The sequence below is a fragment of the Saccopteryx bilineata genome, chromosome 7, assembly GCF_036850765.1.
Source record: "Saccopteryx bilineata isolate mSacBil1 chromosome 7, mSacBil1_pri_phased_curated, whole genome shotgun sequence".
Taxonomy (NCBI): Eukaryota; Metazoa; Chordata; class Mammalia; order Chiroptera; family Emballonuridae; genus Saccopteryx; species Saccopteryx bilineata.
Window position 1 is genome coordinate 53,715,923 of NC_089496.1, and position 26,232 is coordinate 53,742,154.

The following is a 26,232-nucleotide window of genomic DNA, read 5'->3' on the forward strand; positions in this document are numbered from 1 at the left end:
AAGGAACCTCAGCGTTGTGGATCGTGTTTGGCCGCAATCACTACAAATACATTCCTACAGAAAAATATTCTAACTGTAGACAAAAAGCATAATTCTGTCCTCTTTTCTATGAAAGTTGCTCTATTTTGTGCTTTCAAAGTTCTTTTTACCGGGGCAGGAATAGCATCATATAGTTATAACACTACATTTCTTTAACTCACAGAGAAGCTTTTTATTTTTTCCTCCTCCTGAAACGGCCAACTGATTTCCTGACTTAGTTGAAAGTTCAGGGTAACACAGCACAAACGACTATGGAAGAATAATTGACTCCTAAAGGCTAGGGCTGGAGAAATCTATCAACAAACAAACAAAAAACCTTCTGAAAAGAACAGACCTCTCAACAAGGTGTCTGGCCTTCAAACACGGCCTGGTTCCTAGATCAGCCATGACAGTCACTAAAAACGGAGTGATAAAAATCAGCTCCGTTGTTCCCGCAAAGAGCCCAGCGTTTCTAGATCGGGGCTCTTCAGCCTGGGCCGCACTTACAGTGGCCTAGCAAGCTCTAAAAATAAAAATAAAAAACTTCTGCCCAGGTCCTGCCCCAGAACAATTAAATGAGAATTTATAGGGGGCGGGGCTCCAGACAGTAGTACTTTGAAAAGCTCCCCGGTGATTCTAATGTGCACTCAGGTGAGTCTCATTGATTGAGATCACAGGCAGGGATGCAAATCACAGCTGCCTGAACACGGACTGCTGTGTCTCGTGTGGGACGGCGCCTGGGAACCGCGGGTCTCTGCGTGCACGCTGGTGATGAGCCTGCCCGACTGCACCTGTGACAGGGGTCCTCGCAATGGCACACCCTCCCCCCACCCCCCACCCCCTGCCCCCCGCCATTCTTCCAGGTCCAGGAAGGATTTTGACATAAGTAGGTTACAGTTTCTTGTTTCTTTCTTGGTAAGTCGCCAAGTTGGGGGGGGGGGGGGAAGGTTAAAAATAGCTTTGTGAAAATATTGCCACAAGAACAGAACTCAAAAGGCCCGCTCACACTTCCAGAGCTACAATTTGGGTGTGACAACAGATAGACAAAAACCCATCTCTGAAATCGCCTACAGTCTGCAAAGGCACCTACCTACCAGGGACTTGCAAGGCGCTCACAGTTCAGCTAGGCTGATGATTAGGGAGATAAACGGACTCATTCCAAAGACTGTTTAGTCCCGTGTTAACACATTCCTCACTAGGTGCCTCTGCCCGTCCGGCCGGCTGGCTTTCTGGCCTCAGCACGGTTGACGGTGTGGGCCGGAGGCTTCTCTGTTGTGAGGGGTGTCCTGGGCTTTGTAGGACGTCTGGCATCTAGCTCTGGCCTCCACCCACCAGGTGCCAAAAGCATCTCTCCCCACCCCCGCCCCACACCGTTCCCAATAGCTATGGCCAAAAATGTTTCCAGACATTGCCCAATATCTGGGGGTGGCGGGGAGGATGGACCGCCTCCGTCTGAGAACCACTGGCCCGCCCACTAAGGACCACAAAGCACGCAGGTAGCGTGAGCTTATAAAACCAAGGAAGGACCCTAAATATAATCACCAGGGAGTCCAGCTACTCAGGTTTCCTTTATTCACAGAAATAAAACCTGGGATCTGGCCTTTGGCTGTAACCCAAACATTCCTGGAGGCCATATGCTAACACGGTGGGGGTTAGTTAGCCCTTCTTACTGGCCAGCTGAGCACAATCAGGTGAGAGAGGTCTGCTAACAGGGCTATCAAACACCTGAAGCAAAACGTGTTTTTTCTTTTATGATGCAATATGGACTCTGTGAGATGCCAACAGCTGTGTTTGTGTATAATGCAGAGGATGCAGTAAAAAAAAAAAAAGAAAGTGGCAACATCCTCTGCTGGGATCCTTTAGCTCCATGCCACCATCCCTGATCCACACCTGACAATTAATCACCAAAACAAGGACCTGGCGGCGGGCCCACACCTCTCCCCAGTAAGACGGCGACGGTAACTAAAATTTTACCTCGGGGGAGTGGGCTTTGAAAGCCCTTCCCAACCACCGTCTCTGATTGAGGGTCTTTAAGGGGGCTTGGTGCATATTGAGAGATGGCATACATTCTATACAAGTATTAAGAATACAAGGCAGGCTGGACCAGATTTGAGGAGTCCGGATGCCGAGCAAAAAACTGGAGGGTTCCCAGTTCAAGTCCTCATGGGACATCAGTCACGGGCGATGCCCGGACGGACGTCAGGAGGGAGTGTGTAAGGGCTGGCCACAGGCGTCAGCACCTCGGAAAGGACTGGGGTGCGGGCGGGATGCGGGGAAGGCCAGCAGCTGGAGGCCAAGGGGGCACTGCTAAGAGTCTGGACACAGTGACCGTGGGGTCAGTGCGGGAGAGGGGCGACATGTTGGTGAGTCGTGATCGGAAGCTGTTAAGTCACCGCACTGCCCTCAAACGCACCGGATCAGTGATGCGTGGCTCGCAAGCATTTCACCAGACGAGGCAAAGAAAGTATAAAGATTTGCCATTCTCCCCCTTGTTGGGGTGTGCTTCCTAGTCCTGGAAGCGGAGGCGGGGCCCAGGATGTCAGGCCATCCTGAGACAGGCACACCGTCTTCATTCAGTGGTCAGGGCACGGTCACCTCAGCTCCCAGGTCTCTTTACTCCAAAGTACACCCGGAACATCCCAGCCCTACAAAATCCAGCACGCAGACAGGGCGCCATGGAAACCACAGGCCCAGGAGCAAGGCTGCGGGCCAGCGCCTCCCGCACCTACCAGCCGGTAGAGCTCGGTGATGCTGATGTCCTCCGGGTCCACCATGGCGTACTCCTTCCTGGGCACCAGGTCCAGGCCCAGCTGCCTGGAACACAAACGGCAAAGGTTCGGGAGAAAAGTCACCTTGAGGTTGAAAATGATTACTTTTCACTGCAGCACTTCGGAAGGGGCCGTGTCAGCCACCATGCTTTCCCCGCCCGTCTTTTTTACTCTGTGGGACTTTTTTACCCTGGTGGGTGGGGGTGGCCGGCCTCATGAGGCTGGACCCTGGGCCCGAGCTGAGAAGCAGAACGAGGAGAGGGGTGTTGGGGGCGAGGAGCTGGTGGTCTCGAGTGGGAGCCTTGGTCACCCACCCACAGATCCTCACCACAGAGGGCCCTCCACACTGGCCTGGGGGCACATCAGAGCCAGACCTGGAGCTGCAGAGAGGGGAGTCTGGCCTTCAGGAGCTAACCTGGCACCGAAATGCCTAACGAGGTTCAGAGCTGACTCGTTCAAACGGGGATCCCCGGTACTGTGTGCGCGGCCACCACGCATCCATGGCCAGCTCCGGCGTCAGACGCTGGGACAAGCTCAGGGCGGGCAGGGGAAGGACCTGGGGCTGGGCAGGCGGGCCGGGCTGGCAGGCCAGTCCAGACTCTCGGGTCCGGTTGCCTTGTGGCTGGCGGATGGGTATTCCAGGGCAGATTCCAGCCTCCAAAGGGTCAAGTCTGGTAACCGACTTGTGATGTCTTACCAAAGACAGAGGGAAAAGAGGGCCACCCTGCCCGTGTCCCTCGGTGACCTGGTCTCCTCTCCAGAACACCCACGCTGCGCACCTGCTACCAATCCTCTATAATCTTATCCAAACCCTGGCCCACCCGTGCCCACCCCCCGTGTTGGGCAGATAAAATGTATTATGCTTTGTTAAAAATAGGCGCTGCCCACGTGGAGGTCATCGCCCAGGTGATATTAATGTGTGTTAAGAATCCTTGTTAGCCTGGGGGCTTGGTTTTGGGATTAAGCCTTTCCTACCCTTTTTGATGTAGGGCGGTACAATCCCATCATGCCTCAGAGGGTGACTTTATATTAGAGACTTCCCTGTTATGTATATTGGATTAAGGGTTTGGATTTCTACACTATAAAATGGGGACGGAACGAGAGTTTGCCCTCTTGGTTCCTGAAATTATCATTAGAGGAGAGAGTAGAGCCAGCAGCAGAAGGAGGCCACGTGGAGGAGGCCAGGAGAGGCAGCCAAGATGGCGGAGTGCTGAGTGAGATGCCAGTTTGTGTAGAGTTTGTATCTGGGATAAGGAAGGAGATGGGGAACAGAGGGGAATAAGGCTGGTGAGCTAGAAACCTTTGATTCTAGGAAACTCGGATAAGTCAGTGGCTTTGTGAGCACTGAATGTGAGTGGCTTTTGGAGCCCAGTGTGTGTTTTTACTTGCCCGCTGGGTGCAAGCTAGGATTAAAGATGATGGCCCACCAGTTTGTGGCTCCGTTGTTTCTTTACCGACTGTCCGAATCCAATGCGAACCTGCATGGGCTGGGCTGCTTTGAGAGTGGCCCTGGCCGTGGCTTCTGGCTTTATACCCCGGCTTCCCGATGCCGCTGGCGTGCCCTGTAGGTCAAGGCCAGAATGCCGTCTCTCCCCAGCCCACCCTCAGTTTCCTGGGCTAATCCTCTGAGCACCACGGGTTCCGTGTCCCTTCCATGTCAGACTAACACGAGGGCCTTCCGGCACTCCCAATACACAGCCACCGCTTCCTTACTTCTGAGGGTTGTTTTTAATCCTGAAAACCTTGTTCGAGGCGTCTGTTGGGCAGATAAAATGTATTATGCTCACTTTGTTAGAGATGGCGCTGCCCACGTGGAGGCTGTTGCCCAGGTGATATTAACATGTGTTGAGAATCCTTGTAGCCTGGGGCTTGGATTGGGGATTAAGCCTTTCCCACCCTTTTTGATGTGGGGTGGTACAATCCCATCATGTCTCAGAGAAGTGACTTTGTATTAGGGACTTCCCTACTTTGTATATTGGATTAAAGGTTCGGATTTCTACACTATAAAATAGTGGCAGAACGGGAGCTTGCTCTCTTGGTTCCTGGGATGATTAGCATGAGAGAGCAGAGGGAGCAGAGCAGAGAGCAGAAAGAGGCCATGTGGCCAGGAGAAGCAGCCAAGATGGCGGAGTGCTGAGTGAGAGGCCAGTTTGTGCAGAGTTTGTATCTGGGATAAGGAAGGAGATGGGGAACTGAGGAGAATAAGGCTGGTGAGCTAGAAACCTTTGATTCTAGGAAACTCGGATAAGTCAGTGGCTTTGTGAGCACTGAATGTGAGTGGGTTTTGGAGCCCAGTGTGTGTTTTTACTTGCCTGCTGGGTGCAAGCTAGAATTAAAGAAAATGGCCTATCAGTTTTTGGCTCCGTTGTTTCTTTACCGACTATCCGAATCCAATGTGAATCTGCATGGGCCAGGCAGCGGCTGTGATAGTGATCCTGGCCCCGGCTTCTGGCTTTACAGCGTCTTATGTGGAATTTATTAATTCAGTGTCCACGTCGGCCAGGCACTGCCCCAGCCAGCCCGAGGACTGTTCGTCCCTAAGAGGACGAGGAGACTCTGGCCTTCACGGCAGCAGCCGTCGTTCAGACACCAAACGAGTTTCTAAATGTCCTTCAGGGACGGTTCTGTTTGAGAAACTCAGGCCTCATTTCTTTTCAAAGCACCCTGGCCTCCCGCTGACGGCCTGGACTGTGTCCTCCCTGAGGCTAGACGTGGAAGCCCTGACCTCAGCACCACTGTCTCTGGAGAGAGAGGCTCTAGGAGGGAGTAAGGTCATGAGGGTGGGGCCCTCATCCAACAGGACCGGTCTCATCAGGAGAGAAAGGGACACCAGGGACTTCTCTCTCTGTCCCCGAGGGAGCTCAGAGGGAAGGCCCCGTGAGGACGGTGAGGTGGTTCCCTGCAAGCCCACAGGACAGCCCTCAGCACAAGCCAGATCTGCTGGCACCCTGACCACGGGCTGCTAGACCCAGACCTGGAGAGATCAATGTCTCCTGTCTAAGCCCCCTGGACTGTGGCTGAGCGTCACGACAGCCCAGACAGACCAGGACCACCCCCCAGAACCTGATAGGGTCCATTCCCCATTCTCCACCCCTCTTCAGAGGAACCACGGGGCCACACCAGGAGATATCACCCAGCATGGGGTCACTATCGCCGCGGAAAAAACATCTAGCAGAGGAGACAGGACATAACCACACATGAGTCATGGCCTCTGCCTTTCCCCGACCTCCTTCAAAATAGAAGCAGCCCAACTCCATTGTCTGCTGAGGAAAATGGGGGGGGGGGGCAGCCAGCTCAGTCTGCTCACCTGAACCCCCCCAGCGCCACACCTGACCAGTGCACAGGTAAGCAAGCACCTGACCGAAGGACAACCCACCCACAGAGGACTGGCCAGCCGCTGACAAGCAGCTGAGATAAAACGTTCAGTTTAAACAGGAATGACAGATTGGCTCTCAGATGGCTTCTCTGAGCGTTTGAATCAGGAGACTCAAGCTGCAGCAGCAAAGCTACCTGCCGGGCAGCTGACACACGTCACCGCCGAGGCACTGGGAGGGGACAACCATGAGGCAGGGGTTCTGGGGCAGGTGTGGCCTCCAGAACCTTCCGGCAAGTCTTTCTCCTGACTGTTCCGCCCTTGCCTTCCTGGAATCTGGGCTGTGGGAAGAGCGTGTATCTGTCTCTATCTTGTTCATTCCTATGTATCTCCTGAGGGTAACCGCCCACTGTCTGCGGTTTCCAGGCTCACCGACCAGGATCAGAGCAGGGCTTTGAAAACAACCAGGAGAAATGAGGCAGACAGGAAGGGGGCAGGTAGAAGGGGGAGCTCACACACAGGATTTGGGAGGCCCACGGGGGAGGGGGGAAAGACGGTCAAGTTTGGATCAACTCAGTCACTAATGCTCTGGGGAGTCAGGGAGAAGGAAGAATTCTCCCTCCCCCCATTTATATGCAAGAAAGCCCCAGGACAGCAGAGGACTCTGGGGACATAGGCAGGTACCACTCTCTAAGACTTAGAGTCTAAGTCCTGTCTGAGGTTCCCAGGACAGAGGGCGCCTTCAGCCAGCCCCCACGGGGCACAGATGGATTAACAGCAGCTCCTCGCAAGCTTCCCACACCCAGGGGTCTGCTCACCGGGTTGATACACAACTTGAGACTGAACAAGTTCTTAACTCAGGATCGTCCACAGGTCCGTGTGCCGACAGAGCCTTTGTAGGGCAATTAGATCTCACCGAATATGCAAGAAGATTACCCACATGTGCGTTACTGTTGGGCAGGTAAAATATATTATGCTCACGTTGTTAAGATGGCGCTACCCACGTGGAGGCCGTCGCCCAGGTGATTGATATTAATGTGTGTTGGGGGCAGGCTGTGGGCAGGCAGGATTGTTGTAGCCTGGGGCTTGGTTTTGGGATTAAGCCTTTCGCACCCTTTTTGATGTGGGGTGGTACAATCCAATCATGCCTCAGAGAAGTGACTTTGTATTAGAGCAGGGGTCCCCAAACTACAGCCCACGGGCCACATGCGGCCCCCTGAGGCCATTTATCCGGCCCTCGCCGCACTTCTGGAAGGGCACCTCTTTCATTGGTGGTCAGTGAGAAGAGCATAGTTCCCATTGAAATACTTGTCAGTTTGTTGATTTAAATTTACTTGTTCTTTATTTTAAATATTGTATTTGTTCCCTTTTTTTTTTTTTTTACTTTAAAATAAGATATGTGCAGTGTGCATAGGGATTTGTTCATAGTTTTTTTATAGTCCGGCCCTCCAATGGTCTGAGGGACAGTGAACTGGCCCCCTGTGTAAAAAGTTTGGGGACCTCTGTATTAAGAGTCTTCCCTATTTTGTATATTGGATTAAAGGTTTTGAATCTACACTATAAAATGGGGGCAGAACGAGAGCTTGTTCTCTTGGTTCCTGAGATTAGCATGAGAGAGCAGAGAGAGCAGAGCAGAGAGCAGAGAAAGGCCACGTGGAGGAGGCCAAGAAAGGCAGCCAAGATGGCGGAGTGCTGAGTGAGAGGCCAGTTGTGCAGAGTTTGTGCAGGGAGAAGGAAGGAGATGGGGAACAGAGGGGAATAAGTCTGGTGAGCTAGAAACCTTTGATTCTAGGAAACTCGGATAAGTCAGTAGCTTTGTGAGCACTGAATGTGAGTGGGTTTTGGAGCCCAGTGTGTGTTTTTTTCTTGCCCGCTGGGTGCAAGCTAGGATTAAAGATGATGGCCCATCAGCTTTTGGCTCCGTTGTTTCTTTACCGACTGTCCGAATCCAATGCGAACCTGCACGGGCCGGGCTGCTGTGATGGTGGCAGCCGTGGCCACTGGCTTTACAGTTACACTGAGCACTCTGCAGTAAGGAAACTAATCTATACCTGAAGGAATCAGACAAGTGCCCCCTCTGTGTGCTCTCAGCCCGTTTTCAATAAATGGTCAAAGAGATTCGGAGAAGACCGCACGGGGGCTCAGGAGCTTCATGAGCTTGGAGGGTGACCTCAATGAACTCTACTGCTCGCGGTCAAGCCCCCGTGCTTTCCCAGCTGGCCGGCCGCCGGCCGCACACACTGCCCCGAGCACACGCTGGAGCCCGCGGGAGTCCGCACCGCGTCACGATGCAGTCAGAGCGGGCTCTCCCCTTCCCCTCCTGCCGTCGTCGCTGCCTTTCCTGACGCCGAGGAAGTATCTGCCTACCCTCTCTGTTTCTCAGCTATTGTTGATAAGTTAACTTCCTCCAACTTTCTTCCTATTGACAGACTGGCCTCTTTCATGCGGACCCACATAGTGACTAACAGCCAGCATAACTGGGTGAAAACTCCAAAGTTTATCCAAAAAAAAGCAGCACACAAGAAACAGAGCCACACAGGTCACGTGGACACGGCCTCTAGAATTCCCCAGGGTCCAACAGCACTGGGGGGGGGGGGGAGCATCAGAGGGCCGGCACCTTTTCCTCCCCCAGAGATGCCGCCCTGCAGCAAAGGGGCCCTGGGACCTCACCTAGCTCAACCTACTCCCCCCCCCCCCCAGGTGAACGCACTGAGGTCACCAAGGGCTCAGGAATGTGCCTCACATCCTAAAAGGGCGAGTTCCTAGATAATCATATTGTTCCCAACCCACCCCTGTACCTGTCCCCGGGGTCCCCTTCCCTGCCCTCCCAGGAGGTCCAAGAGACCAGGGAAGGAGGACAGTCCTGAGATACCGACTGACGTAAGCTTAGCCCTGGACAAGGCCCCGCCCGGTCCGACCGGCTGAGTCTCAACCACCCTACCCCACCCCCCACGGGAACAGCCATCCCTCGTACAGGATCAGCCTCGAACAGAGAGCTTTGCGTGATCAGATTGACCATTTCACGCGGCTCTTACTTTAGTCAAGTCACGGTTTTACTGGAAAGTAAATCTTGGCCTAGAGCCACTTTTTATCAAGTCCGACAAGCGGCGCCCCAAAGAGGCGAATCTGCACGCACGGGATGCGTCCCGGGTGTCAGGGAAGAAAGGCCCCGCCCGCGGGACTTAGAGCGGGAGCTGCTAACTTGAGCGCCTCCCCACGGATTGCACTGGCGACCTGTGACCACGGGACAGAAGGGGTGTGTGTTCGAAGGACGTACCCGTGCCAGCCCGAAGGCCCGCCTGAAAACAGGGCCTCCTTTAGCAGAAGCGACACCTGATGTGTCCGTGAAAACGTCACGTTCTGTGAGCAAGGGGCACCCCCAGGCCACCCAGGGCACGAGCCAGCAAACAGCACCCCGTGCCCACACCAGTCCTGCCCCCGGGGAGGCGGTTCGGGGCCCCATCAAGGACAATTGGAACTAGCCCCCCGGAAGGGGACAGCTGGGGACGCCCCACAAAGCGCGCGCCCTCCGGAGAGGAGAGGCCACTGCGGATCGGCTTGGCCCCGCCCTGCGCGCGCAGCCCGGAGACGCCCCCCGCCCCCGCGGGGTCCAGCACTCACTCGTTGCCCCAGTCGAGGCGGGCGGTGATGTGGCGCTTCACGTCCTTCATCCGGTCGTGGGTCAGGTGGCCCACCAGCACCTGCCGCCGCAGGTCCAGGATCTCGTTCATGATGTGCCACAGCCGGTGGAAGAGGTCGCCTTCGTTTCTCTAGGAAATAGGCAGACAGGCAGGCTCGGTCGTGGCCCCGAGTGGTGGGGTGCCCACAGAGGGAAGGGAGGGGTACCTCCTACGTGCTCGCCTCTGTGGGGACACGTTCTTTCCGAAGGGACTCTCGCCTCGTGTCCGCAGACACCCTCGCTGCTCTGTCTGCTGTCACTTTGTGTGATGACACCGCTTCCCTCCCCAGGAATCCAACGTCACGTCTCAGCCGGCCCAGCACGGACACTGTATCTGTGTCCCCACTGTGCTTCCGACCTGGAGCACACCTGAGCACACCTGGAACCCGGTCTCGGGGCTGGACTTCCTCTGCCCCCCTTTCCACCCCAAATCCTCCTTTCTTCAGCTCCATCCACATTCTACTGCCCTGCAAAGCTCTGCCTCCATCAGGAAGTCCTCCCTGACCACTCTTGCTCACATTCATTTCTCCTTTGTTGAAACCGGGGCTGCACGCAATGACAGCCAAGTCCATGAAAACATTCTTTCCCAATTACGTATTGCTCGTTGGTTTTAATGCTTTATTGTATTGTGTTTCCCATCAGGAATTGGGCACACAGAGGGTTTTCCTAAATTCTCTCACTCATGGAGTTTTATTACAGGGCCAGTATCTGGACCTTTAAAAAAAAAATGGTGTTTTCTGTCTTACACGTTAAACATTCACGCACATTCAAGATGTTCTCCTATGAAATTCTCAAGCCAGGAGGCTTAGAGAAAAGATGAGCTAAACCAGTGTTTTTCAACCACCCATCTGAGGACAGGTGCCAGTGGTTAACTCTTTCATGGACCGGCACGAAATTTCTGGTGGACCAGCACCTGTCTCAAAGTTGAAAAACACTTGAGTTACGCTCATGGCTTCTAATCCAGGTTTTGTCACTTAACTCGTTTTCTAAGCTTTGAGTGCGGGTATTATCATCCGTGAAACAGACAGCGCTATCTTCCTGTGAGGCTGTTCTATGGATTTGAGATAACACTGCTAACACCAGCAGCATAAACAGCAAGTGACAGAGGGCCCATCTACCTTAAACTGCGTCCTGAATTTTTCACTTACTGGCTGGAAAAGCCTTCACAATTTATTAAACTCTTGATGTTTACTTTCCCCTCTGTAGAAGGGGTATCAGAGGATCTACCTGACTCAAAAGACTGCTGTGAGGATTAATAAACTGATACATGGAAACAGCTGAGAACAATGCTTGACCCAGAAGATCACAGAATATCAGCTGTTACTAATATTGTTATTGTCCTGGGCTTCTTCCAGAGTATGCACCTGGACAAAAACAAACATTGTGTCTTTACGGAAACATACGGATACATTCTTACCAGAGACACTTAGGGTAAAGCCTTTAGACATAGCCACCCTTCATCTTTTATTTTCTGCGAACATGACCAGGGTACTAGAGGGATGTGGTGTGTTGAGATCATCCTTTATCTCAAGCCCTCAACAACAAGCAGCCAGAAACACTGAGTTCCATGCGGTGGGTGGGATGCTCAGTCTGAATATGTTTTTTTAGTTTGAAAAGCAGTGACGAGTCTTCCACTGTAGCCACACTCGGTGGCTTGAAGCATGTTTGTGTACTGTGCAGGCAGGTGAGACAGACGTGCCCCTGAGCGTGAACACTGTCCCTGAGCCATCCCGGCCCCTGAGACAGGAACAATCTCGCTCTCAGCTCCTGAAGCGCCCGTCGGAGCACGGCCCTTGACTGTGACTTCTCCCGCTTTCCCCAGGTCACCGCCTCCCTCACCAAGTCCACAAGGGCCTGGCAATGCGCCACGCCCGGTCAGCCCAGGTTCGCGTCTGCGTTCTCTGCTTGGCTGCAGCCCGACCCCCAGGGCAGCGTCTGCCCCGCGTGGACAAGCCACTGGAGAACATGCGGAACGGAGACCTTGAGTTGTAAGGGGGAGTTTTGTGGCTCTTGAGAGGCGAGTTCTATTTAGCTCATAGAAAAGATTAAGCAGGAAAGAGCAAAAAAAATAAACAAAAAAAACTTGATAAAGTTCCTGGTCAGTAGAAAATGTCCACTCGAGTCAAGGAAATTATGTAAGGAAAATATGAAAGAAGTCAAATCTCAGGCAGCAAAGGAGAGAGCCAGCTAGCTCCATCTTGAACTGACTGCCACAGCGTGACTGTCACCTGGCCTGCTCCGGGGGATGGCGTTCTGCGTCTGCCTGGTAGAATGGGCTTGAGTTTCTCATGATGCCACCCTGGTGCTCAGGGGTAAGAAAACGCACAGACCAAGGGGTGAAAAACCACATTCCTGCCTTGACAGCTGGTCATCACGTAATGCTTCTTGAACTACGGGATGTTAAAAATTGGACTGTCACGAAGACAATTCAGAAATATGACAAATGTTTCTGGTTTACTGCCCAATGGAAATGGAAAAAATAAAGGTAGGGTATAATAGTAAACCCCTGAAATCAAACACTCTCTGAACATTTCCTGCCGTGTATCAGAACCGTAGCAAAACTTCCATTGTGAGAATTTCAGTGTTTTAGAAAACGGGGAAGCCTTTGTTTGCTTAGGATGACAATGGCGTTGGTTCTGGAGCAGCAGCCAGAGCCGGGTTTGGACTCAGACTCTCCCACTGCGCATGGGACCCTGGACAGACTGTCCCTGGTACGAGCTGAGCATGAGGAGCCCCTGGCAGGGCCCCAGGAAGAACAATGGACAACTCTCTGCCAAGGGCCTGCACCCGTCCCTCAAAAAAGCACAGCTGCTCTGCTTCTGCTAACTTGCTGTGCGTAGATCGCTGATATTTTATTACGTCTTGCCTTAAAGGACATTCCTCCGGCCTTCGCCAACATTGTGAAGTAGAGCGACCAGCCTTTCTCCTCCGGCGTGTACCGCGAACTCTGTGTTGAGCGTTCTCCCTACCGAGAAGTTCTCGCAGAGTGCTCACGACTGACCAGACAATTGCCCTCATCCAACACCTTCCGGCGGGGAAGCCAGGCGCCTTCAAACTGTTCAACGCCAGCGTGGACAGGATTCCGGCTCACTCAAGCGTGGTGGCCTTGAACCAAGTGGCTCGCCACAAAACAGGCACCCAAGAGGTTTGACTGAGCCAAGTCAGCCCTGAGGCTCCAGGTTAAAGATCTTGTCTGTCCAGGGTTGGCTTTTCATTTGTTCTACTATAACTGACTACCATTCCCGGGGTCCCGGGGAACTTTAAAATGATTCTGTTTCCATGGCTCAGCATTCCTGGGCGGTGAAGTGATTACTCCCAGAGCTCACAGCACCCGGACTTTCCAAGCCAACCTAGCGTGTCCCCGAGAGAGACGCTGAAACCTCGAAAGGGAGGTAAAAACAGCTAGACGAGGCAGAGTGAAGGGGACATCCAACTCTGCTCCCCACAGAAAAAGGGACAGTGCCAGGGAAAGCGTCGGCTCTCCAGGTCAGCGAATGCCTGACACTCTCATGGGCGTTATTTTATCATCTCACGCTGCGTACTGAGGAGGCAGGAATCTGACCGTGTCAGACAGTTTCCTTTTCCACACTGCTGTCATCCACAACGCTTTCTAAAGCCATTGTTGGATTGTACATTCTTTCCAACAGCATTTTATATACATATATATAGATATATGTATATAAATATCTCAGAATATATATATCTCAGATATATATATATATATCTCAGAAGGATGCTGGCATTTTTTCTAAAGCCCCCGGCACGGAGCCCTCGGGGTGAGTTACCCCGAGTTTCTCTTCACTGGGGTCCGGCAGAGTGGAGACACCATAGTCTGATCTCAGACCCCCTTGCGGATTTTACGACTGAGCTCATGCCACCAGGGCCCGGCCAGCTTAGTCCAAAGTCAAATGGGTTTTTCTCGGGGACTTTTTAAGACTTTCTTGCCTCTGTGAATGATCCGACTGTATTTCAGATGGAACGAGCGATAAAAACTGTCATTCTGTGCTCATGTCCCTCAGGAATATGGACGGACTCCTAGGCAGGCTTCCCAGATCGTTTTGTCAGGATAAGAACACCTCAGGATGTGTTCTGGGCACATCTCCACAAAGGAGTAAGTTATTTATGCATTTCTTTGAGGGGAAATGATGAAAGAAAGAAAGAAGGAAGGAAAGGAAAGGAAAGGAAAGGAAAGGAAAGGAAAGGAAAGGAAAGGAAAGGAAAGGAAAAGAAAGGAGGAAGGAAGGAAGGAAGGAAGGAAGGAAGGGAGAGGGGAGGGGAGGGGAGGGGAGGGGAGGGGAGGGGAGGGGAGGGGAGGGGAGGGGAGGGGAGGGGAGGGGAGGGGAGGGGAGGGGAGAAAGGGAGGGAGGAAGGAAAGGAAAGGAAAGGAAAGGGGGAAGGAAGGAAGGAAGGAAGGAAGGAAGGAAGGAAGGAAGGAAGGAAGGAAGAGGAGGGGAGGGGAGAAAGGGAGGGAGGAAGGAAAGGAAGGGAAGAAAGGAAGGAAGGGGGGAAGGGAGGGAGAGAGGGAGGGAAGGAGGAAGGGAGGAAGGGAGGGAGGGAGGGAGGGAGGGAGGGAGGGAGCAAGGAAGGAAGGAAGGAAAGAAAGAAAAAAAGAAAAGAAAGAAGTTTTCATCTTCCCCCCAAACTTGACCACTTCCAAATCTCTGCATAGACAGTGGTTCCCCGTGAGGCCCCGTCCCCTCCAGAGTCCGGTTCCACCATTTGCCAACTCCCCGCTCTCTGCCTCCCGTTCCCCGCTTGTGCGCTGGGGATAACCACACTGTTTTCTCGAGCAGTTGTGAGGAATGCATAAGGCATTGCATAGAGGACCCCCCCACACAGACACAGGGTCTGCAGCCCCGTCAGCCCTCATTAAATGTAGTTATTATAATAAGTGGATGAGCACATATAGACAGACCCTTTCCCCTTTTTTATTCAAGGAACATTCCCATTTTAGGAAGAGTTAGAAAATTCTCACTGCTTCCGACTAAGGAGTCTATCAGCTTCGGGACACCCGAATCACGTCTAGAGAATTAAAACACAATCAAGTCCCAACGACACAAAAGTTATGTTGAAATTAAACATGTTCAGAAAGATCGAGACCCTAGCTCCACATAAAACATCCTATTTGGTTTCAGGTCCCTAGAGCAGTGAGAAGGCCCATGCCCTGTGCACAGGGGACTGTGTTCTTAAGCTCCGTATCCTTGATTCCTGGAGAAGTCCTCAGGCCTTGTAGCCGATTCTCAAATACGAGTCCGTGCTGACCCTGGTTCAGCTGGTTCTTAAAACAGTTCTCTCTCCCCAAAGTGTCGCCCCCGGAGAGTGACCTACCACGTAGAGCTGCTTCCACATGGCTCCCCAGTCTCTCAACGTCGACGTCATCTCTGTGATAACGGAGTCCTCGGTGGGAATCACCATCTCAAACTGCCTGTGAAGTGAAGAGAGGAAGACAAGGAGACATGCAGAGATCATCGTGGACAACCACTGTCTGTGGACCACTCTGGGAGGCACACGGGGAAAGGGAGCCGCCCCGCTGGTCTGGGTGCTGCAGAGACGGGGTCTGGGGCCTGACCCTGCACTGGTGTGAGGAGGCATGCTGGGGGTGGGGGGGTTACGGCGGTACGACCCCCCAGCAGCCAGCCACGCCATCAGGACCGAGTGTGAGGAGCGTGGCGAGGAAGCAGTCCGATCAGAAAAGTTCTGCTCCGGCCACGGCTGGACCACACCACCACCGCTCACTGACCCTCGCCAGGCTTGCAAAGCCCTCCTCTGCAGCACGAGGCGCCCAGGCTTATAGACGCCGGGCCACGGCTTTGCTCCCCAAGTCCCCACAGCCACGGGGCTCTCGGGAAGCGGCGGGCGTGGTTCAATGATCAGGGTCTGCGGGGGCTGCAAACATCCGAACTAACCAGCAGTATCGATCACTAGACACCAGGTACTGACCAAAACACCCACCTGATCTCCTTACCACTTCATGTTCATTGTAAACGGGAATGTGAAAAAAAGGACTAGTTTTTAACTACTAGTGATGCTATCTGGAATTGTAAAACTTATGAAGGGCTTACTAGGCGTCCCCAAACTATGGCCCGCCGGCCACAGGCAGCCCCCTGAGGTCACTTATCCGGCCCCCGCCGCACTTCCGGAAGGGGCACCTCTTTCACTGGTGGTCAGTGAGAGGAGCACTGTATGTGGCGGCCCTCCAACGGTCTGAGGGACAGTGAACTGGCCCCCTGTGTAAAAAGTTTGGGGACCCCTGGCTAAGCCACGACAGATATTTGAATATCCGTTGTAAAACGTCCCTTTCTATGATTAGGGAAGTATAGGCTTCCTACTCCTTCTCTGTAAATCGGAAACTGGACTTGGAAACTATGCCCGCCCAACATCTCGTAAGGCACCTGTGGTGGTCCTGCTGCTGAGCGGACACAGAAGGAGACAGAGGCAAAGAAAGAGAAGACTCCACTTGTTCTCTGTACATACATTAGCCTTCTTCTTCATCTCAAGTTCCTTCTTTCAAATTCTTTGTTTTTCTGCAGGTTAAAACGGTTAAGTGGGCCCTGGCCGGTTGGCTCGGCGGTAGAGCGTCGGCCTGGCGTGCGGGGGACCCGGGTTCGATTCCCGGCCAGGGCACATAGGAGAAGCGCCCATTTGCTTCTCCACTCCCCCCTCCTTCCTCTCTGTCTCTCTCTTCCCCTCCCGCAGCCAAGGCTCCATTGGAGCAAAGATGGCCCGGGCGCTGGGGATGGCTCCTTGGCCTCTGCCCCAGGCGCTAGAGTGGCTCTGGTCGCGGCAGAGCGACGCCCCGGAGGGGCAGAGCATCTCCCCTTGGTGGGCAGAGCGTTGCCCCTGGTGGGTGTGCCGGGTGGATCCCGGTCGGGCGCATGCGGGAGTCTGTCTGACTGTCTCTCCCCGTTTCCAGCTTCAGGGAAAAAAAAACGGTTAAGTGACCGTTCCTGCTGCTTCTCAAAAGAACGCTGCCGACCACATTCGTGGGGGTTGTTTTCTTCACTTGAGTGTTTGTTTTTCGTCCAGGACAATGCCTCATAGGTAGACGGTAACAACTCATTAGACATTGAACCAGGCTGCAGATGACCCAGCAAAAGTGACTTCTCAGCACAGGGATAATGCACGCTGGGAAGATCCTTTCTGATGTTGTGTCCACGGGGCGTGAACGGTCTCTCGTGAAGTCTTCCTGACAACCAGCTCAGGGGAAACAAAGTCTCCCCTTGCTTCCGTGGCCCACAGACCCTCATCTCCTTGTTTCGCAGCTAAAATACTTCCCTGTGGCTGTTCCGTGGCCACTCCCCTCTCCCTTGGGACTTACACCCAGCTGTGCAGGTCAGGCTGGGGTTTCTCACCAGAGACAAACCGTACTGCGTGAACGGTGACGTGTGCAGAACCTCCCAGCAAGTCTGCACATGGCATTTTCAAATGGTAGCGCATTCCCTTTGCTTGCGAAGTAGCTGTTGTTGATTTAAAGGGTGAGTATTTGGAGATGGAGATGATAAAAGCATCCAGGAGAGAACAAGAAACTTCCAGGGAAATGCCACCACCTACGTAACATCTCAAGAGTGGCCTGGCCACGGCAGGAATGAGACAACGCAGAAGTGGCCTCCCTGTTCACAAACTGTCATTCCATGGAAGGACCCCCCCCCCCCTCGGTCCTGCCTACAATCCCCGGGGACCCAGGAGAGAACGTCAGGGCAATTCAGCCTGTGGGAAGCTGATTTGGGTTTGTTCACCCGAAACGTCAATTTTCAAGCAGCACAAAATTGCCATTTAAGGGGAGGCAGCTGTTTCCTGTTAATTATAACCCAAACCAGAATCAACACTCAAGTCACGTGTCGTAAGGAGCCGCCCCTGGATGTGTATTCTGTGCGGTCATTCTGACATGGACTTTGCAGCTACTGCATCCTGCTGGCCCGCCGGGCAGCGGAGCCCTGAAAACGAGACGGGGAACGGCCAAGTCTCAGAGAGGGGCCCTCTGGAGACACCACCACCTGGACATACTGTTTTCAGGCTAACGTGCTGCTTTCTGTTCACGGTCCTGGAATCTAGGGCCTCAACTCCAACAATTTATTTTTTAAGAAAACAAATGTTGGTTCTACCCCCAAGTTCTCTTGTAAAATACCCATCCTGCCCTGGGTCAGGGGGAAGATCCCACCACCAACCAGGTCTTAAGTGAAACCTAGTGCAGTCACCTTTACCCACACTTACTGTTCCTTGGGGCTAACGGAGACAGCCCAATAGGAATCAGTTGCAAATCAGGACAAATATATATAAAATAAGACACTTATTTTAATAAAAACTATGCCCTCCCCCCCAGTTGACTTTGAGAGGCAGGACTTTCACTGGGTGACGTCACCATCCTGTTGGCCTCTCTCTGTTCTCTTCCCTGGTCAGAGTGGACGACGGGGTTGGGTGGCCCTTTGCTTTGGAACACTGAGGGGGTTGGGGGGGGGGGGGACTGAAACAAAGGTACATGCTCTACAGGACCCGGTGTTTCACGTAGCCCAGCCCAGGTCACTAGGGCAGAGAGCTCAGAGGAAACGGTGAGCCCGTGGCTAACGTGTTTTCTGGACTGTCCTCGGGTGGGCTTGAGGAGGGCTGGACGGTGCCACACCTCGTCTGGTGGGAGAACTCTCTCCAAGGACTAATTACTCTGCTGGGATCACTTCCTGGTGGGGCACAGGGACGCATTTCTGAAGGGCACACATTTATTCAAAGAGAAAGACAGTGGCGATTATCAGCACTGGAATTATCATGGTTTTCAACTACTGCTATCAGTGATTGCTGCTATTACTACTGTGATAATAATAATGCTTTTTAGTAGCTAAGACATATAGCATAAGAATCTCCTACACTCTGAGTTTCCTCTGTATAAGGAACAATCAAAGTATTTATACCACAGACTCTCAGTCATGTGCAGAAATTATTCTGCTGAACTGAGATTCGATGCCCTGCCTTTATTGAGAGTGGATATAAGAATCATCCATTCGAACGGCATCCTTGGAATTCTTTCGGTAAACCTCAAGTCTGAAGATACCATTTACTTCGCTCTAAAATATGCTTTCATAATTTTTAAAAAAAATTGCTATTTTTCTCTATTTGAGGAAAAATTAATTTTTATGGCTGAACCTGTATTCTTTCCGTTGTCATAAAACAAAAATTGTTCAATGATTCCGTGCAAATTCTTTGTGACATTAGCAGCTAATGTTTGGGTCCCAGTCTACGGCCCACTTATACTGATCTGCTCACATTAACCACTTAAATAGGCAAGTTCTCCGGTTTTATCCTGTGATCTTTTGTTTGAATGATCTGTGATCCTGACAGCTGCCTCAAGTCCTTTTGAAAAGAAGACTAGACAAACTTTTCAAATGGATGAAAAATTCTAGGTGATCAATAAACTCAATTGGGAAAAAAAAAAATCCCGTAAGTGATATTCCCGTGAAGTATACAAGGATGGCTTTGTGAAGTGGTCATACAGGATACGGCACTGTCTCCAATGGCAAGGACAATGAGACTTAGCCGCTAGTAATCAGCGGTGACCCTGAGAGATTCCTGGGGCTGGTTCACCAGCCAGAGCCGTCTCCTTTTCCTTAAGGTCCCGGCTCCCACAGGACCCGTGGACGCGGCTCTTCAGTCTTCCCCACCGGCTGCCCCGAGTGCCATCGACCCTTACGGGCCAGCACGGACAACGGCATCGTCTTCTATCACTCTCCGGTGACAATGACTGAGCCTTTCAAATTTCAAAACGAGCCCCGGTTCTGAGAAAACCCTCCAACGACCAACCCCTCTCGCGTCTTACCCTTTGTTCTTCACGAAGGCCGTTTTCAAGTGAACGTAGCTGGAAGGAAAGATACCCTGGAAGAGAACACAGGCGAGTTACGGTGCGAGCCGACCGCTGGGGGGTGGGGCGTTCCACAGAGTCGTACGTATACATAAAAAACTAAAACACGGTATCAGGGACAGGGAAAAACAACATCTCTGCCCCACTCCAGGGGCGGGATCTACTGTTGCTTAGAGTCCTTCCCTTCTCCTCTTCATGGGTTTGGAAATTTAAGATTCTCCACAGCAAATACACTGCTCCCAAAAATCAGGGGATCGGGGAACGTGCAGAGACTCCAGCTCTCTCACAGCCTTCTGCACAGTGCGTGTTCACCAAGGAAATACAAGTTGGTTTTGCACCTCATTTGCATAATCAAACAACTTTCTTTAACTTGTTGTTTGTTTTTCTGATGTTCTTGTTTAATAAAAAAAAAAAAAATCAAGTGCTTCTTTTCTTTTTTGACCACTTCATAATCATTTTGAAATATCCCCTCATTTTTGTGAGCAGTATAGAAACAAATAATTCAATCTAACTCAAAAAAAAAAATATATATATATATAATTTTTACAAGACAGAGACTTTTTTAAATGTTCAGGACTTCTGATTAGAAAGCATGCTATAACATAACTGAATGACAAGATAACCTGGACATGTTTTCTTTGAATATATGTACCCTGATTTATTGATGTCACTCCATTAACATTAATAAAAATTTATTTATTAAAAAAAAAAAAAGAGGCCTGATCTGTGGTGGCGCAGTGGATAAAGCGTCGACCTGGAAATGCTGAGGTCGCCGGTTCGAAACCCTGGGCTTGCCTGGTCAAGGCACATATGGGAATTGATGCTTCTAGCTCCTCCCCCCCTTCTCTCTCTCTGTTTCTCCTCTCTCTCTCTCTCTCTCTCTCTCCCTCTCCTCTCTAAAATGAATAAATAAAAAATAAAAAATATTTTTTTAAAAAAAGCATGCTATATGGAACAAGAAATTCTTTTTAAAATATTGCATAGTTTTGCAAAAAAATAAATGACAGAAAGGTGGTTCTTTTGTTGGCTTGGGGTGTTCTTTTTTTTTTTCCTCTCCAAAACGCTCATGTGTGTATTTAGAAATATACACTAAAGAAAATTCCAGTTGAATTTGCAGAGAACGTGTCTATTAAGTGTTATGGAAGACCGCTGATGAAAACAGAGCGGCAATTAATCACCAGGCTGCCATTTCGACGGGACAAAAATTAAACAAGAGAAGCCATGCTGGCTTAAAGCTTTTCATTGTAGGGAGAAGCCAGGATGATAAAATTGTCCCTTTGTTCTAAATGGGAAATTGAAAAGAAGAACATTAAAAAAAATAATAACCATCAATTTTATTGTCCATTAAATGAAAATACCCTCTGCATGATTTCTGACGTATAATCAAATGGCAAATTCAATTAAATATTTAGAAAAACAAATGCCATTTGAATACACAATGGATGGCCACTGTGGATTCAAGGACAACATCAAGTTTAATAAACGAATTATGTGTATACAAAACAGGGGTAAAGAGATACATAGGTTTAAAAATACTTTTTTTCCCTACAAAATTTAAATTTGCCTCACTCTAAGATGAACAGAGTAATGAGAATGAGTAAGGAAAAAGTCACAATTTGAGATTAGAAGAATAACAGAAATAACAGTAGTCTAATAGATTTTTTTTTTCTCCTCACACAAGTTCTAAATGGATAATAAAATACTGAAGCGACATTTGCCGGCCAGTAGCAGATGTTCAAACAAGAGCTAAAATATATATATAAACGTGTATGCTCTTTGGCTCGTCAGGTTCTCCTTTAAGAATGACCCAATATAAATAAAATAAGTAAAGTTATATCGTTCAAGAAGAAAAGGTTAAAAGGCTGAGCAACACAAACAAAAGGAAAATTACACAATGTCTTATCTACAGTCCTTACAAAGTCAGACTTCAAAAACAGCAACCACAGAAAAAGGAACATGACATCTAAGAAAATATCAGAGAAACAGGGGCAGTACGAGTGCAAGCTGGGGAGGTCAGAACAAAGAAGAAAAACACAGATGCAGGTAAGACTTAGATCAAACCCACAAACTATCCTAACGCGAGGTAAAACAAAAGTCCCATTACTCCCTACCGGAACTCCTGGGAGTATGCAACTACTTAAAGGAGAATGGGCCTTCGCTTCAGTCTGGAAAGGGCAGAGAGGTGAGCACTTTGCACCTGGTTTTCCCACACCTCAGCTGCCGAGACCCAAAGGACCCCTGAACACGCTGCGGAGATAAAACGGTTTCCCCGCTCGGACACCTGGCAAACGACACCACGGAAAACTTCAAGACTAAATACAGTGTGTCCGTAAAGTCATGGTGCACTTCTGACCGGTCACAGGAAAGCAACAGAAGACGATAGAAATGTGAAATCTGCACCAAATAAAAGGAAAACCCTCCCAGTTTCTGTAGGATGATGTGGCAGCATGTGCGCATGTGCAGATGATGATGAAATACCGTGTATACAGTGGAGCAGCCCACAGCCATGCCAGTTGAGATGTGGATGGTACAGAGGAAAGTTCAGTGTGTTCTGTGGCTCGCTAAATTGGAATCCGTGACCAAAGTGCAACGTGAATATCGGCGTGTTTATAACGAAGCGCCACCACATAGAAATAACATGACTCGGTGGGATAAGCAGTTGAAGGAAACCGGCAGTTTGGTGGAGAAACCCCGTTCTGGTAGGCCATCAGTCAGTGACGAGTCTGTAGAGGCTATACGGGATAGCTACCTAAGGAGCCCTAAAAAATCTGTGCGTGAGCCCACATCAAACTGCACTGAATAGTATGAAACTGGGAGAGTTTTCCTTTTACTTGGTGCAGATTTCACATTTCTATCGTCTTTTGTTGCTTTCCTGTGACCGGTCAAAAGTGCACCATGACCTTGCGGACACACTGTATACCATGATTCGATATTTCTTCTGGAATACGTATGTCCCCAGCCTGCACTTTAATTTCGCCCTCTGCAAAAACTAACACTTCAAAAAGATTTTGTTTATACGTAACGAGCTCACTAAGGTCTTCTCGGTACAAATTGCCAGAGCTACACGGGATTATCACGTGAGTCGCATATCTTAACTGTAATCCGAGTTCAAAGGCATCTCCAAAAGTATGAAAATTCGTATTGCCGCCAGGCGCTTCAACGAAGAGCCCTGACTGTAATTTCAATTGTACAATGGAAATAGAGTAAAACAACTCTTTTACTTAAATCCCGTCATTGTGGTTAGAAGTAATAAATTTTTTTTTTTTTACCTTGATATTTGGGTTTTTTAAGGCAAATCCTCTGAACCAGCCTGTGGAGAAATAATCAGAGTCATAGTTAAATAAACCACTGTGATACTTTAAAGAAAAAGAAAAAAACCAATTACAAATCAATCTGTTCGCTTTTGCCGTGTCTCAGTGAAATGCAAGCATCCGCCCAGGATTTGCCGTATCTCCCAATTCTCTTTACCCGACTATGAATCCCAGACCCTGCCACCAAAGAACGGTGCTCGGCTGAGGCATGTGGGGCTTTGCACGCCCCTCAGGGCACTGCCTTGGGGTGGAGTCAGTCTGACTGCACGAGCTGAGAGAGGGCAGTCCCGGGCAGAGGGTCAGCTACACTGCACTAACTGTGCCCGGTGCCCGGTGGGCACCGGAAATACCTATTCAAGGTATAGGATTGTCTCACCACTGTGCTGCCCAGCTGAAACCGATACAAAAATAAAACTTAGAAACAAAGATGAAAAGAAGAAGAGTGATGCCAGGTCTCGGCTCTCATTCATCAGCACACTGTCCCCCCAACCAAGCTCCCTGCCATTTTTATTCTGTAGAAAGACTATTCCTTAACCTCCAACAGCAATGCTGAATCAATTCTACAGCACCATCCTTAAGGGGGAGTGTACCTTTTTTTATATGAAACAGGTATAGCGGATACACACACACACACACACACACACACACGTAAATTATATGGTTAATATAGAGCCCCTATAAAGGTAATATTTTCAACTTGCAGTTTCAAGTATAGAAATCATTTTGTTTATTGGTATTATTTTACCATGTAACAGATGTTCTGCTGAATTCAATTTTTTGACTAATTGAACTTTCAAAAAGAAATACTTAAGCTTTGTATTTAAATATTTCTGTTCCTCATAAGTTCTTTTTAAAGTTTTTTTTTTTCTCATAAGTTCTTTTTAAAGGATATACTGTAAAACAAAAATCATTCCTAACAGTTTTAAAATCAGAAGAAAAAGCAGAATGGAGAATCAGGAATTTCTATATCTCAGAGTTTATTAATCCCTTAAACACACAGCCAAGAAATGCATCCCTTACTTAAATAATTATTCTAACCGAAACCAAACTTCGAGAATTGCAGAAATGTCACAGAGAGGTCTGTCCAATTACATTACACGGAAAGTTTTTAGATTGCAAAACAGCTCCTATTAGCTGTGAAGCCTATTTTCATGCATGAATTCAAAACAGATTTTATATTTATCTGTATATAAAAGTAGAAGTAGACAGAATGCATCTGGCAAGGACATAGAAATGTTACATTTTTAAAGGCATCAATTACAGTAGCCAGGATAAATGTATCACCACAATGTAGTGCCAGGCTCTAACCAAATGTAATAGCTCTGCTTGGGGGAATGCAATTTCATCAGTAATGAACCTTGAGATGATAGAAGATTATCATATTATAAATTCCTAATAAGACAGCAGGTTAAGGAGGAAAATCAATATATGGGGATACACTGATGGGACTTTAAAATGCGTTCATTCTCTTAGCAGAGAAACGTCATGTCAGTTTGGGATCTTTTGGAGGACTGGAGTTTAAAGAGGACTTGCAGATCAGTGATGGAAACATTTGAGAATATATTAGGTATCTTGATTCACTGTTATCTGTCATACAAATTAATAATATATGTTGTACTAACATTCCACATACATCGGATAATTTCAGTTCAAATTCGGAAGGCTGAGGGGAGAAGGTGGCACAGTGAGACCAGAGTTTGCCCGGGCGGGGGTCCTCGCCTGAAGTTTTCCGGGCACCTGACCTTGGGTGAGGCACTTTTGGATCTCCTGTCCAGGGGAGTCTACTGATCCCTGGAGACTCTAAGAAAGGTCTTCAGTTTGGCACTGAGTCATAGACCCCCTCAAATACAGTAGCCTCGACTGGTTTTCTAGGTTGGCATCTACTGCTAGGGAAACAAGATACCATCAGCATCAAAATACCAGACGAGGCTTTCTCACACACCCAACATCGACCATGCAGGAAACAAAGGAAACAAGTCTTGTCAGAAATGGTTCACAGTGACTCCCGGAAAATCTCCAGATGGACAGAGGGGCATGGACAGAGTTTATAAACCTAATGAACTGCTCAGGGGGGCTGTTCCTACAAGCCCAGGGGGTCACTTACCATCACTCTTCTCCAGGATCTGAACCGTGTCTCCGATCTCCAGCGACAGGCCGTACGGCACGGTGCCTCGGAAACTGGCGATGACTGTAAGAAATGACACAGAAGAGATGACGCTCGTCACACAGCCACGGGCAGTTCTACGCTTCCTGTTCGACATCGCTGTGCAGGAAACAGGAGTGTGACCGGGACATTCACTGTAACAGCCAGACTCCACGGCCACACTTCCATTGTATTTGGTTTTGAAAAGTCAGTCTTTAAATTTAGATACTTTGCCAGCTTCTCAGTCGAAAAGTATTCATTTCAAGGATGTGGAATGTATTAAATTCCCGTGGCCTCCTTGTTCACTGCTGTGTTCATGCCCCATCCGGGGGCCTACCCCACAATCGTTATTCAATAAATACATGTTCCATACGAAATGAGGACTATATTTCTTACTCGTTAGTAAGCCTGGTTTACCTTTCCGCTATGCTGATCAAAGAAACTGTTTCTAAGTCTGTAAGCTCCACAAGAGAAGAGACCGTGTCTAATTGCTCATGACGCCGTCTCCTGGACCCAGCCCAGTACATGGCATAATATCCGTCTTCTGTGTAGTGATCCACGGTGCCTTTATTTGGGAATGATGGGACCCCTCCCCAGGACAAACACAGCCACCGTGACCATGCCCCCACACCTGAGCTGTCGCTGCATTTGAGACAGGTAAGGGTTACCACACAGCCCCCCTTCCCTGCTGGTTATCGATCGATTGGTTTCTGAGACATTCTGCAGGGCCGGACAGGACCAGGATGTGCGACCAGAGAGGACAGTGAGTGTGGATCAGTCACCCAGGCAGCCCGAGGGATTCTGACAGAGAAGGAGCACAGAGATCTCCCTGGAAAGCAATGCTTGACTCATAGAGGAGAGGACCGTGGAGAAGTAACACAAATGGACCTCGACACAGGAGGAGAGGAGAGACAGCTGTTCGATACTGTGTCTGCGGGACCAGCCAGCCGTTCACGGCAAACATGATAGCAAATGTCTGGAGGGCTTGATTTTTCAAAGACCACAGTTTCGGAAGCAAACTTTAGAATTCTGTTTCAGATGGATTTAGCTACAACCCCAATCCGTCCGATCAACGACTGCTACTGTTGTGACGTGTTATAGAAGGCTGAAGGAACACAAGAAGCTGTCAAAAATAGAACAGGGCCGACCAGGAACG

General features: G+C 49.9%; 1 protein-coding gene across 4 annotated transcripts in view; it reads right to left on the bottom strand.

Moving 5' to 3' along the window:
• Window positions 1–26,232, bottom strand: part of DOCK4 (dedicator of cytokinesis 4) — a 348,503-nt gene that overhangs the window by 187,617 nt on the left and 134,654 nt on the right. For all 4 annotated transcript variants that reach the window (XM_066238295.1, XM_066238296.1, XM_066238297.1 and 1 more), the window contains exons 2-7: window positions 25,038–25,121; window positions 22,892–22,932; window positions 19,581–19,636; window positions 15,107–15,203; window positions 9,721–9,869; window positions 2,748–2,832 (exon numbers count right to left, since the gene is read on the bottom strand). In XM_066238295.1, coding sequence (XP_066094392.1) covers window positions 2,748–2,832; window positions 9,721–9,869; window positions 15,107–15,203; window positions 19,581–19,636; window positions 22,892–22,932; window positions 25,038–25,121 — 512 coding nt within the window. The remainder of the gene's footprint in view (window positions 1–2,747; window positions 2,833–9,720; window positions 9,870–15,106; window positions 15,204–19,580; window positions 19,637–22,891; window positions 22,933–25,037; window positions 25,122–26,232) is intronic.